This window comes from Xyrauchen texanus, chromosome 43 (assembly GCF_025860055.1).
Source record: "Xyrauchen texanus isolate HMW12.3.18 chromosome 43, RBS_HiC_50CHRs, whole genome shotgun sequence".
In the NCBI taxonomy this organism is placed as follows: domain Eukaryota; kingdom Metazoa; phylum Chordata; class Actinopteri; order Cypriniformes; family Catostomidae; genus Xyrauchen; species Xyrauchen texanus.
In genome coordinates this window covers 18,303,229-18,318,289 of record NC_068318.1, presented here as the reverse complement: position 1 = coordinate 18,318,289, position 15,061 = coordinate 18,303,229, and the positions used below count along the sequence as shown (strand labels likewise).

The following is a 15,061-nucleotide window of genomic DNA, read 5'->3' as shown; positions in this document are numbered from 1 at the left end:
CAAGACCTCCTCTTTCCAATTCAGCTTTCAGAAAGCCTAAAACAAACCACAGAAACTTGGTTTTACTGAGCTTCAAATCAGAACTCATCTCAGATAATTTAACATCACCATTTATTTAATCTTATCCTCATTCACAGTCTTTTCATTAAAGACCCAATCTGTCACTTTCACTGTTAGAGGTTAGTTGCTTATTAGTGAATTAATGGCCCATTATTTCCTGTTGAGGCCTGTCTGTTGGCAGTCTATGAATAGAGGCAAATTTCAAGTGGATGTCCTTCAGATGAATCTTGCCGATCTTCATTGTATTTGCAGGTTAGTTGTCCCAGAATCTGCATTCTAAATAAGTAGTAATAAGGTATGACAATGTGCTTGGTGACAGATGCTCATGCATAATTTCAGGCATATATAGCATTTATGCAATGTAGAGTTCATACCATACTGTGTAAAATTAAGGGGTGAATTCACAAACGGTTTGTGAGCCATTTTGGCACAGTATACAGCGCTGAATTTTATTAAAAAGAGATGTTTCTATACATTTTCTGGATTATAGCAGTAGTAATTCATCAAATCATGAAGAAGAGTGATTCGACCATTGGAGTCCATTGTAGTCGAGATAACTTTTTCCATTAACGACCTGCAAGACTGGTAATTGCAGGGTGCAGATTTCCCTCAGCACTATAGTTTTTGCAGTGTTTACACTGGTACCTGATTTGAATTTCTGTAGTGAATTGGTCACTTTAACAACTCGCGCAAAAAAACAGCCCTATCAGCGGGTGCAATTTGTGCTTACTGAATTCCACCGAGTCTTGATTGGCATGTTCAAGTAACAAAGCCTGATGTTTTGATCATAAATATTTGAATGCATGCCATCAGTCTGTTTTGATCTTGATTACTGTCTGATTTGCATGTGATCAGTGTGAATAGAACTGCTGTTGTCTGCTGGGCAATGAATCTAGATCAACTTTGTGTAATTGTAAGAACTTCTCTGCCAGCAAGGGAAGTGATTTAAAAATAGCATGTTAAAGGTCAAACGCAGTGTAAGCCAATTAGTCAAATTTCATTTTACGCTTGTAAATCTGCATGATTTGCCATTTTCAGATTTTCTAAATGTAATGAGAATATCTGAATAACATGGTGTAACCTGTTTAGCGATACATACTTGGTACTGACATTTAGAGGCATCATACTGTATAATGGTAGTGTAAATTATTTAAGAGAAATAAGTAACAGCCACTGTGTTCTGCTGTGGTGTGATAATCATGTATCAAACTGCATATTTTTTGTTACTAAGGAGATTCATTCATAAAATGTAGTGTTTGTAAGCATAGTTTTTAGAGCAGACCTTGGGTGATTCCAGCCAATGTGATTATTTGACACAAACATGAAAAGGAAAATAAGCTTAAATACATTTGCATCAAGTTTCAGCTCATCTGTATGATATATTTGGTTTAATATTTGGGGTAATATTCTATTTTAGCACTATTGAAACATTCAACTCTTTAATTTGTGGTGGTGCATGTTAAACCTCAGTTTCAGAGTATGTACTTCTGGTGCTCTTGTGACTGTCTTACTAGGATGTAAACGGGATGAATAACTTTTGAGAAAAGTAGTCTAACCTGTCTAAATAGGTTTTGGGCCGATCAAATGGCTCTAAATATTTTTAATAGAAGCATGATTTAGCTCTTTAATTATGCTTTAGCATCTGCTTGCATAATATATTGTTTGTATTCTGCATGATCTTGGCAGTAGTGTTTTTGAATGTTTTTAAATAATGTGGAACTAGATTTCAATTGTTTTTATGCATAGCTACGTCAAAGTTTATGCAAAACTAGACGCATTACCATATACATTTAATTTTATTTTGCATTAACTGGGCACTGCTTTTTAAATGTACATTTACATTATTTAAGCAATTCATCTTAAAGTGAGAAAAATAAAACTGTGAATTTTAAGTTTTATCCTTACTTGTTGCTTTTTTTCTTATTTTCTCTATTCTGGTTGCAGGGGGCATCTTTGAAACGAGGGAAAATGAACCTGTGAGTATGGATGAACTCGCCTTTAAATTTGCCGTTACTAGTATCAACCGAAATAGAACCTTGATGCCAAACACCACGCTGACCTACGACATCCAGAGAGTAAACCTTTTTGACAGTTTTGAAGCATCCCGAAGAGGTATGACTTTTTAAAAACAACACATTTTCTTAATATTGAATTGAATATATTTGTATTTTTTTTCCTACATTTTTTAATTGCCTTCATGCATTTTAAAATGTGTAAGCATGTGTGTAAAACCCGTTTGCTAATGCTATTTAAACCAGTGTAGTGTAATTTAAAGGTGAAGTTTGTTATATTTGCACCACTATTGTCACCAGATGGAACTGCAAAATAGTGTTCAAACAGCTTTCCAAACAGCTAAATTCTCCCCTTTCTTCCATTGTTTTGATAAATAGATAGTCCCACCTCAAATTCTCATCTTGAATGAGAATTTGAGGCTGAAGTTGTTGTGTCGGGCTGGTTGGGATGCTCAAACAAACATAGCCACTGTGTTCATTAAAAAAAAAATGCACACTTCTCCTTTAATTAAAACTGTATTCCATTTCTTTTCTAATGTATACCGCTTGTTCTATGCTTTCATTCTCCCATATCTTTTCTCATGTCATCTGTGTTCCTTCCCCTGTCTCTTATCTCTCCATTTTCTCTCAGTATGTGATCAGTTGGCCCTAGGGGTGGCAGCTGTCTTTGGCCCCTCTCACAGCTCTTCAGTCAGTGCCGTCCAATCCATTTGCAATGCCCTGGAGGTCCCGCACATCCAGACTCGCTGGAAACACCCATCTGTGGACAGTAAAGACAATTTCTACATTAACCTCTACCCTGAGTACACCTCCATAAGCAGGGCTATTCTGGACATTGTCATTTTCTACAAATGGAAGTGTGTCACTGTGGTCTATGAGGATAGCACAGGTGAGTGACTGTTATGATTTAGGAATGAGAGATTTTCCACAAAAGGGATCTTTAAAGGGCACCTCAATGTGCCATGGTTTTGTTGAAAGGATTTTTTAAGTGGGATCTGCATACCTTTGTGCTTTTCAATGCTTTAAAATGTGAAACTGCAGGCCACTGCATTGTACTAAAATCCTCATTTTTGGTGATATTGCTTTGTGGTTGGAGAGAGTAAGCGATGTCCGCATACATTTGCATTCTATTACATTTGAAACAAATGAATACGCTTACTGAATAAAACATTAATCCCCTGTTGCATTCTGCAAATTGTTGGACATACTCTCTATGCATCATTTGGAGGGATAATATTTTAAGGAATATATATATAATTTACCCTTATTACATTCTTATTACATTTATCTGGTCTTATTGCTTGCAATTCATCTGTGCATGTTATTTTAAAGCCAAAAAAAAAAAAAAAAAAACTCAGGTGCCTGTTCTACTGATATAACTGGCAGGGAATAATAATAATTACCATGGGCAGGGCTAGGGGTGGGCTACCAGGGTTTAAGCCCTGAATGTTTCAAGTTGGTACTAAAATATAAATATATTTTAATATTATGTAATATACAGTATAAAATATATATATATACAACAGTTAGTTCCGACCCTCAAATCTGATTGGACGAGAGACATTCCATGAGCACTGATGGACTCACACCATCAGGACTCGGACGGTTCACTGTTTGTATCACTCCGCTTGTGTCCGTGCTGTTCTAAACTAAAGTGTAAGAGCAGTGCAGATGTGTTAAGAGTTACTGTCTCTTACACACATGTCGAGAGCGCTGTCTTTTTTTTGACATTACATATGTTGCCAGCAGGCGGTGGCAAAAGATAATTTTGTGTTTAATATGAGCCATTTAGGTGCCTTGAAGTGAATCCGCGTCAGGCAGTGTTTACGTACAACGACGCTCCGTGATCGCTTGTATTACTAGTACACTACTAAAGCTAGAAAATAGCTTTAAACCACTTTAAACTAACTTCAGTATTAAGGCTCATCACAGCTGAGAGACACAACAAACAGATTAATTACAGAACTCAAGGCATTTACCTCTTACTGGAGTTTCCATATTGGAGAGGAACTACTGTTCAAAATGGCGGAGAAGATTGCGGTTTCTATAGTGAATGACATAGGGAGAAATACCCCCCTTGGATGGCTATTTTTCCACTGAGAATGCTGATCTTCAGAAAGCTGACCGCATCTCTTATTGTGGGTGATCACACACGCTCTCTCTCTCTCACACACACACATTCATCCTTGTTCATCCAATAACTTGGTAGAAACAGCACAAGCCGTGATACTATTTCTGAAGGGATAATACATTTTTGTATTACTAACAAAGACTTGAACGCATTATTTGCTTTGAACCAGCAACGGCAGATTCGGATCTGTCGCGTAAGATAGTAGTTCCATGCACAAATGAGTTTTTATGACTCTAATCTGTTTTTCCTAATTTTGTTTTTATTATTGTTCATTGAACTGTTGTATATAAGCAATAGCACACTTCCAATTGTGCTATATGGCCATATGACCTGATTACCTACGGCACTTGGCCAGCGGCCAAATCACAGCAGTGCTGATGTAGGGCCATATCGCACTCTTGCTTGTGTGATATTGCTATATATATATATATATATATATATATATATATATATATATATATATATATATATATATAAATTAATGAAACCAGAAACTCTTTACAGTACATTATACACCAAACACTAACTCAATTCAGTATATAAGCTCTGTCTTGTTGGTGGCTGCTTTCAATCACTCATGCATATGTGCTCGCACGCAAGAAGAGTGCCTGTTGGAGCTTTTGTACATCCTGCTATCTTCTGAACTAACTTAAAACACAGACAAATCTATAATAGGCTATAAATTGGTAAATTGTACACAAATTTACATCAAAATATGGAAAGCTGAAAGGGATAAAAAAAAAAGATTTGAATCACGTTTTAAAGAACATAGTGTTAAAAGAACACAACTTCTGATCTTTGAGCATTTCTGAGGCTGACACAAAAGCTACCTTTTAGTTTCAGTCAAAAAATGACACCCCACATACTTTTATTATTTAGTGTATTATATTCTGATATTCCATCAAAGGATGGCTCCATACGTATCCAGGTCTGGGATAAGCTCCAGTTATATCAACTGATCCTAGAACCTCTCCTGATTCTAATATTATAATAGCAGCTCTATCATGACCTACGATCCACAATTCACTCAGATCTCAATGGATAAAAAAATCAAGCCTCAACCAGCATTATTTCCTGCTAGACTAATCTAAAAGGCAGGTTGTCAAGCACAGTTTAGGACAAATATCCTAGTGTGCCATGCAAAAGTGGGGAATCACTTCATATCTTTTTTCACATAAAATATAATGGATAATTACATTATATGCAAATTTAAGGCAACATTCTATAGTTCATAAAACACACTTTCATTGGTCCCCCAATGGCATACTTTTCAAACATCATGCTCTTGCTTGTGAGCAACAATCATAAGTACAAAGAGATGAAAAAATCACCCTTCAAATGCTTTTATATCTCTGATTTGAAATTAGCCTAACAGTGTGCTGATATCACATTCACTTAAAAATTTCTAACTAGACCAATATTGCTTCAGCAAAAAAGGTTTTTATGAAATTGACCAGCTTTGAAATTATTAGTCTGTCTGATTCATAGCCAGTGGCTTGGATCGAAATCATTAAGGGAGCTAGGGAAACAGATGCCAGCTCAAATTTTCCCTAGTATGTGCACTCTTTACATTACACATCACACTGTCTCAGTTGTCACCAACAATAGCCTGTTTCATCTCATAGTACTGTTACCCATCTGTTTGGAAACACAAATTATACTTAAATTTCTATTTGTTTATATTCTAAAAATTAAGGCAGATAACGGTGTTGCCTGTCAGTAAAGTGGCTTCAAACTCCTGCTGTTACTGTGCATCAAAGAAATGCAACCATTCCAGTGATTACAGCATTCAATTGTGTTGCCAAAGCCTGTTTTTAGATGTATTATTGGGCATTTGTAGGCAAGGCTATAGACTACCCCTTTATCATGAGATAAATGTTTTATTCTAGTAATTTTAGATTGAACTAAAAGTGAATGCGCAAGCTCTGCCTCATAAGAAATTCATACACCAATATTAGTCTGGGGATACTTTTATTGAATTTCACCTAAAGGTCTGCATAAGGTATTTGCTTCTAAACATTCGAAGAAATATGTGCTTTGTTATTTTGTCATCCAATTTGGATGTCTTTGAGTTTTGAGAGATTATTATTAAAGATGGTTTTAGAATTTGCCAGATTGCCAGTGTGGTTACACAGCGTGATGGCCTGATATAACATCCAAAGATTATAGATTCAAATCTATACAATGCCAGGCTCGGGCTGAGCAGCATTAGAAATGTGATGTTTATCCAAGTAGCTGCATGGAGAGGAAATCATTTATTTGAGTTAATGCAGGGATTTTCAATCTTTTAAATTCCAAATATCCCAAATATGATGATCTACTTGCGATGGACCCCTGTCCTTGAATATAAAGACTATATATCTCCATGCATGTAAACCCATTTATATTGTGTGAGGAAAATAGTAAGCATGATATGCTGTATTAATTAATCTGCATAATGCAGAGTAAAACATTTTTTGTAATTATTTATTTTTATTTAAGTTAATCCTTTTTTACCCAATTATAATGTTAGATGTACATGTAGAGGAAAATTTTGAACTCAAATTTATTTGTATAGCACTTTTCACTATAAATATGTTTCCAAATAAACTTTACAGAGAATTACCCAGTGAATGAACTTCTAGAAATTAATAAGAAATGCTTGTTCATATCCTATGTAACTACATGCAGATTTGTTTTTTATTTTTACTGGTAAAAATTATGTCTGTCATTAGAATAAAACAACAATGAATCTCATGATTGGTCCTTAGAAATCAGAATGATAAAGTAATAATACCTAATTTTGTTAGCTTGTATCAACTTTTGCCCCTAAAATTTTCAGCGTACTCCCTAGGACCTCATTGTGGCCCCCTGAGGGCCTAATGCACATATGTAAGGAAATAATTTCCATGATTGCATACCTGTAGCTGTATGCTTGATGTTATGCACTGGTTAGTACTGGGTCCAGCAAAAATATCAATAACATAACACACAATATGGTTTATACAAAGTATAGTATAACTGGTTGACTACCGGTGCATTCACACTGATAGCGATTTTGAGCAACGGTGGGACGGGAAGACACTCATGTTCAATAAGAGTTGCCCTATTGAGACAACGCAAAAAGCAGCAAGAATTCAACAGAGCTGAGTATAGCTCAGTTTCATGCAATTGCACAATGATTTGATTCAGTAGAGGCCCTTGCTATCGCTTTTTCCATATCTTTTTGACCTTTTGGTGTAATTATGACCTACTACTGTTTATGCATTACTTTGTGCCACAGTAGACTGAAATGTCTTTAGATTAAAAAGAACAAAAGGAAATAAAGACCCAATTTGTGGTCTCATAAATATCTACTATCACACTGGGGAAATCAAAAGTGCATCCAGTGATGAGTTTGTTCCTCTCTCTATGCTGGCCACTTTCGATTACTCTTTTGTGTTGTGTCATTTATAGGATTAATGCGCATGCAGGAACTGATTAAAGCTCCATCCAAAAACAACCTTAAGATTCGTATTCGCCAGCTGCCTTCGGGAGGAAGCAATACTCGCCCGCTGCTGAAGGAGATGAAGAAAGAAAAAGAGTTTTACATCATCTTCGACTGCTCTTACCAAGTAGCCGCCGAGCTTCTCAGTCAGGTGGAGTATGATGTCAAAAAGATGAGATATCAAACATTACCAGTATTTCAGACTAAGTTGGCTCTAAATTAAATCAAGAATACAAGTCTTTTAACAGTATCGGTAGAGCAAATATTACCTAATTTGGTACTGACATGTAGGGATGTGCGGATTGATCCTACAGTATCTATTCTTCCATTATTCCTGTTGTATCGAGAATAATGATCCTCACATAAATATACCCATTCTTAAATTTTTTTTAACTGTAGCAATTTTATTATTTAGTTACCTATGGAATTAATGCATATCATAAGTTTCAAAGTGAAAAAAAAAAATAGAATTTTATTAGCAAACAGTAACGTAGGATAGAAACTATTAGCCTGCCACTGTGGTCCCTCATCAGTGGCATGAATCATGTGTTTGATACTGTAGTTAAGACTTGAGATGCTTTATTCGTAAACAATTTAGTCTTGAAAAGGCTGCAAATATATAATTTTTATCACAAGTCCCATCTGTGTTTATTTTGTACTAAAAAAATACAGTTAACAGGTCTTCCTCAATCACTTGATCATTGGCATGAATTTGCTGTTGTGTGTGTTTGTGGTGTGTGTGTCGGTGTAATGACTAAGACGGACACATAACAAAGGTTCTGCCCTATTCCAGCAAGTGTTTAGAACTCACATGAAGCTGGACAAAAAGTCAGAATTTAATGTAAAATTGGTAAATTCATTAATAGCATTGAAATGTTAATTAAATGTTAAAGACTGGTAGATGAAATTTGTGATTGAAAATCAGGGTTATTCCACTAAATATTGATTTTGGAACTCTTCCTGTTTAAACATTAGTATTGTGTTGTTTAAAAATGAATATGATCTTGTTTTCTTTGCATTATTCGAGGTCTGAAAACAATCTTTTTTGTTATTTTGAACAGTTGTAATTTTCTGCAAATAAATGCTCTAAGTGACAATATTTCTATTTGGAATTTGTGAGAAATGTTGTCCGTAATTTATAGAATGAAACTAAAATGTTCATTTTATTCAATACCTATAAAAAGTCAATCCAGAGAAACTGATAATTTTGCACTTAATTTTTTTCCAGAGCTGTATATGTATGTGTGTGTGTGTGTGTGTGTGTGTGTGTGTGTGTGTGTGTGTATTTTATATACATAATTGTAGATAAGTTTTGCTTTTGCTGTGGTATTGAAATTGGCATTGAGCATCATTTTAATGGTATTGGTTCACTTTGCTGCAATTCAGGGTATTATGACAATTCTAGCAGTACACAAGCAGCACCTGCTCTATAGAGACTGAACTTTCTGTGAACTCGTAGACTATTTCACACAGATTGATATGAATTGAATAATGGGAGTGAAGTGGTTTTTCATGCTGTGACCCAGCAGGGGGTGCCGAGCTGTACGTTAAAGCAGAAGTGTATAATTTGTGCCAGACATCCGTCATTTCTGAATATTCCTGAAACCATCAATTTGAAACTCAACCTATCATAGCTTTCTTTTCTCGATGGATTCTTCCCAAAAAAGATTTGTTGTGTTTCCCCCTGTAGTTGATGTCGATGGGCATGATGACAGAGTACTACCATTTCTTCTTCACAACTTTGGTAAGTGAAAAGCTCCCTGCTGCTTACTTTCCATAATAGCATTTTTTCATAGGCGGACGCACAGTGAAAGGTACAGGCGAATATCATTTCACTCCTTCACTTCAATACAAGGATGGATTATGGCCCTGGTTAAAGGATGTCATGCCCCGGGCCTTAGATTTCCAGAGAGCCTCAAGCTGAGAAGCCCACAGTGGCCCAATACCTGGAAATAAGGCACTCTGTATTTAAAATTGATATAAATAGGCGAACAGCACTTGAATGTTTGCCGAAGTCTGTTTGACAAAAGGACAAAATAATGTCCCAGGCATCTCCTTAGGCATAAATAGTAGATTCTGAAAAACCTGTTGCAGGTTTGAAGTTGCATACCTGTCGACATTGTTGTCACCTTTGCAATGTATTATCCACATGGTGTATTCAATTGTAATTGTGACTTTCATTCTGATTTGCTACTTTTATTTTTCATTTACTCACCATTTATGGGAGAATGATCACTTTAAGTCTGCACACACTCTTCTTGCCTTACAGGATCTGTTTGCTTTGGATCTCGAGCCGTACCGCTACAGTGGAGTCAACATGACAGCCTTCCGCCTGCTGAATCTAGATGATCCGTATGTGTCTTCTGTGATTCAGAAGTGGTCCATGGAGCGTCAGCTGTCCCCGGCCAGACCGGAGAGTGGACTAATGAGCGGCATTATGACTGTGAGGACTGATCTGCAGACATAATGAAATGAGCCAGTCACTTTGCTCATATTGGTCATTTACATATAGACCTGAAGTCAAGCCAGTCCTTAACTTCTACCGATAAGCCCTTCATACAAATTTAAAATGACTGAGATTAAGTCACACCGCTACTGACAATTGTACTCATCCTCAAGAAGCCACCATAGCTACTCAAAGTACACTCAACCTCATTAGACATGCATGAAAGGCTTAAAGCAGAAAGCATCAGGAGATTTATTCAAATACATTTTTCCATCCAGGTCACATACGAGCACAAAATAACTGAATAACACGCAGGGAAACATAAGGTGCTTGTGGCAGGGGGAACGGGAAGGGCTTTTTTCCTGTGATCAGTTTAAAAAAAAATATATATATATATATATATATATATATATTAAACTATAATTCCATTATGCAGGGTCAAATACAGTGAACAAAAAGATCCAAAAGTCTTAAACCAGCTTTTCTACCATTTATCATATTTAATACTATTTATTTGTAACAAATTGTACTATCACCATAACCATTTTTATCAAGTGAAAGGTTGAATTAAAAAAGTAAATAATATTTTTTTTGCTTTAATGGCAGCATGCATGGAGCTGGCAAGAACAAAACCTAATGATCCATGTTTTAAAGCATGAGTTGAGAATGTTCCAAAAAGCATCTTTTGTTCTTCAGTGGAAGCAAGGAAATATGACCTTTTGAGGATTTAACATGATCAATGTCAAAACATTTCTTACGTTTATTTAGTGACCTAGAAATAGTGTAGAATCATAGAAATATGAGAATATTTCCTTTCATGTTATAAACTTTCTTTGTTTTATATTTGTCAAAATAATTAACTTTCCTGTTTTTTTGCTGGTTAAAATAGCAATAGTGTTTAAATAGATTATAAAAAACTGATTTTCAATGTGGTCTCAGACTTTTGGACTTCATTAAAGTGATCCTTTGAATCCTAACCCTTATATTTAGAGCACGAGTTGTGTTGTTGTGTGATCTTGAGGTGTGTTCTTCCACAGACGGAGGCTGCGCTCATGTATGATGCAGTTTTCATGATTGCAGTGGCGTCTCAGCGGGCCACACAAATGACAGTGAGCTCACTGCAGTGCCATAGACACAAACCCTGGAGGTATGGCCCACGCTTCATGAACTTGTTTAAAGAGGTGAGAAGACATGTCCTTATGAATCAAATGTGTAACTTAAAAACATTAATTAAACTTAAAGCCTTTTTTATTATTTTAATATGTTCCTTGAGGTTTTTTGCACAAATAAACAAACAGTCATATATTTGTAAAACATGATTATTTTCCACCCTCATTCTGACCCTCTGTCACAAATGCTTGATTTTGGTGCTGCTTCTCCTTTAAGACCTGACAGTAAACACCCACTGTTATGTTTGGTTCTTTGCTCTTGACTGACCTGCTCTCTCATTGCCATCTCACTGCTCACCGCTACTGGGTGGGGCTCCGGAAGTGATAAGATAAAGTAGGCATTGAAGTGTTATTTTGGAGGTGGTCAGATGCCGAAGTCAGTGGAGGAAGTAGAGAATTAGTCATTTTGGCAGCTTGGTTTACACAAATGCTCTTTTTGCAGTGAAGAAGTTTTGAGTTCTGAAACTTACAATATGTTTTTAAAGTACAACCTCGTATTAAAAGATCAAGGAAAATATTATTTCTCCTTTAAGTTACTCCTTTAAATGTAACTTTTAAATGTTACAATTCATTCCAGTGCACATTGTTTAAGGAGTCATATCATGAGGCATAACTTTTTCCTTGATGTTTTGAAATAAAAGTGTTCAAAGCACTATGAAAAAATACTCAACTTTGAGACCAAACAGAGCATTGACACTAATGCTATTCAAGTCCAGGTCCTCGGAAGTCATAAGTACGGTGTGACGTGAGTTCAATTGATTTTGGTCTTAAAAATCAGGTACAATGAGCAATTTTTTTATTGCTTTGTAAGCCCAACTGCAATGAAATGAAAAGCAAAAAATGTGTTTGCCATTTAATAATGTATCATTAACGTATCACACATGTAATGTGTCATGCTGTCACAGAGAATGATGGTCAGTGGGGTCTATCTCTTCATAAACCGACTACAATAGTAGACTAAGGACTAAATTAGTAGACTAAAGATGTATTGCTGTTCTTCATTAACAGTACATGAAGAACAGAATTAATTTTGATCAATTTCAATCTGTTTCTTCAAAGATTCTAAAATTGACACACCCAGAAAGTCCCACTGATAATTACGACTTTGTGTTGCAGCTCATGTGCGCTCAACTCGACAATACGTTCATTCCGCATGACTTACTCCATTATCTGCTAAACTACTTGTTCTCTACTTCCACAAATTTGTGACGTTACAGAGTAAAATGCATCAACACACATTTACTGGGCAATGAACTTGGTCCACCCTGTCACATTAAAGAGAATACAGTCCTTTGTTAAAGGGTCAAAACACCCCTCTGTTTCAAAACAGTTGAGCTCTCACCATATTTTTAAATGATGCACTTAAAATGGGTGTGATCAGCAGTGTTGTGAGGGTAGTAGGGGGAATGAACCAAAACCCTTCTGATAGGGAAGCCTACAAGGTTAACATAGATTAGTGTAACGCGGCCGTTCCATAGACATTCTATGGTGGTACACTGGCCATTATTTTTTAATGGATGTCTATGGAGGAGACGCTTCACAATGCTGAATAAACCACTTTTGTGAGGAAACAGCTCATCATTTAATTAATTAACTGCCTGTCCGGTAATCTTTAATATGTTTTACACTAAACAATACTTTTGGAGTGAACTTTGTGTGAAGTTTACTTTGATAAAATTGCTGTTTAATAAGAGAAGTCACAGACAATTTTACGACTGGAATTTATATTCACCTTATGCGCAAGAGAAACTGGAGTGCAGCCATCTTGTGAATTGTGTCTCGGAACTTCCGGTCTAGCGGTTCTGTATAGCAATCTATTGTGTAGATGTCAAAATATAATTTGCTAGCAGAGTGGATTTATAGGTTTTAGAGTTTTCAAAAGCTACCATGAGGATTTTAAAGTGTTCAGGGGATGTCATAACAACTGGAAGCAGAGCTGGGAGTTTTTAAAACAAGAGTACTTCATTCATATACATTATTCACTAGATCCTACCTTCACGCCGTGGACGTACGTATTTGCCTCAGTGCTCATGAAAGTCCAAGAGACAACACAATGTCATTATAATATTTCTGCAAGACACCTCTGGCCATCTTCTTGTTTCATTCCCCCTTCGTGTTATAGTTAAGGTGAGCAGAATTTTTTGAGTGTTAAAACGGGACGGGGGAATAGGTGCAACTATTTTTATACACACACACACACACACACACACACACACACACACACATATAGAGTGATCGCAAAACACCTCACAAGCATTTTCACGTATTAAAGGGGTGCTGTAGACTGACACAAACTCTTTCTGTGCTCCCACACGTAATTCATTTTGATCGACTCTTCTCAGTAGCTTCAATGCAAACAGGAAGTTAGATGACAAAATGTGGAAGAGCGGAGCGTGGAAAAGGGGTGGGGCTAAATAAGGTGAATAGCATCAGCAAACTCGTAAAATGCTAGTTGTCCGTTACAGCCGTTACGCTCTCTCCAATGTAATGACCGCAAAGGTTGTTATCTCAGTACTATAAGATCTCTGAGTGAACCCAACTACTGTCTGATCCAGTCACTCTGCTCTAGTTCAACAATGCATTTAACAGCATCGAAGATTCTCACAATTGCACGTAACAGAATGCACGTAAGTATACACTCTCTAGTAAGCTCATAATACATTACACAGAATCACACTGGTCATTTTATATCTGTAGTTTAATATGCAAATAAATGCCAAGCCATGTACTCTGTATTGAAAATGTGTTGATGTTTTTTACACTTTTATAACTTTTGAGGCTTATTCCAAGATGTTGATTTACAAATATAAGTGCTTAAAACGGTTTACTCACATTAAGGATGAATGGATCGATAGTGTTTGTGTCTGGGGCAATCAATGTAAACCGCGTTTCAAACGAGCCCTAGTCAGAGACAGTCAGAATTGACATCCCAATCAGAATCTGAATAAAATAATTAAATCAGTTATTGAACTCATCGCACACAATGGATGTGAAATCTGGAGCCCACTCACAAACCAAGAGTTCAACAAATGGTGCAAACACCCCATAGAGACCCTGTAGGCAGAATTCAGCAAAAATATACTACGAGTTCAACGAAAAACACTTATTAATGCATGCAGAGTAGAGTTAGGACTGTACTCACTAATAATTCAAATAAAAAAACAGCCATTCAATTCCATGCCCGCCTAAAAAATAGTGATACACAAACACTTCACCACAAAGCCCTAAGATACAAAAAGCTGACCTCAGAGTGAAACCCCCTTAACCATTTGGTCTCAGAGCTGACTTTACAATCTGCGACAATAGGCCGAAAAAGCCCTAACCCTTTTCCTCTTGAAATTAAAAATAACGAATGTTGACATTCTCTTCCCTTGTGTGCAAGACATACAGTATATACCAGATTTTTTTTTTCTTTCCCCTTTTTCTCCCAATTTGGAATGTCTAAGTCCTCGTGGTGGCTTAGTGACTTGCCTCAATCCAGGTGGCGGAGGACGAATCTCAGTTCCCTCCGCGCCTGAGACCGTCAACCCGCGCATCTTATCATGTGGCTTGTTGAGCGCGTTGCCGCGGAGACATAGAGCATGTGGAGGCTTCATGCCATCCACCGCAGCATCCGTGCACAACTCACCATGCGCCCCACCGAGAGCGAGAACCACATTATAGCAATCACAAGGAGGTTACCCCGTATGACTCTAACCTCCCTAGAAACCGGGCCAATTTGGTTGCTTAGGAGACCTGGCTGGAATTACTCAGCATGCCCTGGGATTCGAACTCAAG

General features: G+C 36.7%; 1 protein-coding gene across 2 annotated transcripts in view; it reads left to right on the top strand.

The window, feature by feature from the left end:
• Positions 1 to 15,061, top strand: part of grik1a (glutamate receptor, ionotropic, kainate 1a) — a 77,795-nt gene that overhangs the window by 20,385 nt on the left and 42,349 nt on the right. For both annotated transcript variants that reach the window (XM_052116165.1, XM_052116164.1), the window contains exons 2-7: positions 2,005 to 2,172; positions 2,704 to 2,961; positions 7,639 to 7,820; positions 9,360 to 9,413; positions 9,939 to 10,112; positions 11,153 to 11,296. In XM_052116165.1, coding sequence (XP_051972125.1) covers positions 2,005 to 2,172; positions 2,704 to 2,961; positions 7,639 to 7,820; positions 9,360 to 9,413; positions 9,939 to 10,112; positions 11,153 to 11,296 — 980 coding nt within the window. The remainder of the gene's footprint in view (positions 1 to 2,004; positions 2,173 to 2,703; positions 2,962 to 7,638; positions 7,821 to 9,359; positions 9,414 to 9,938; positions 10,113 to 11,152; positions 11,297 to 15,061) is intronic.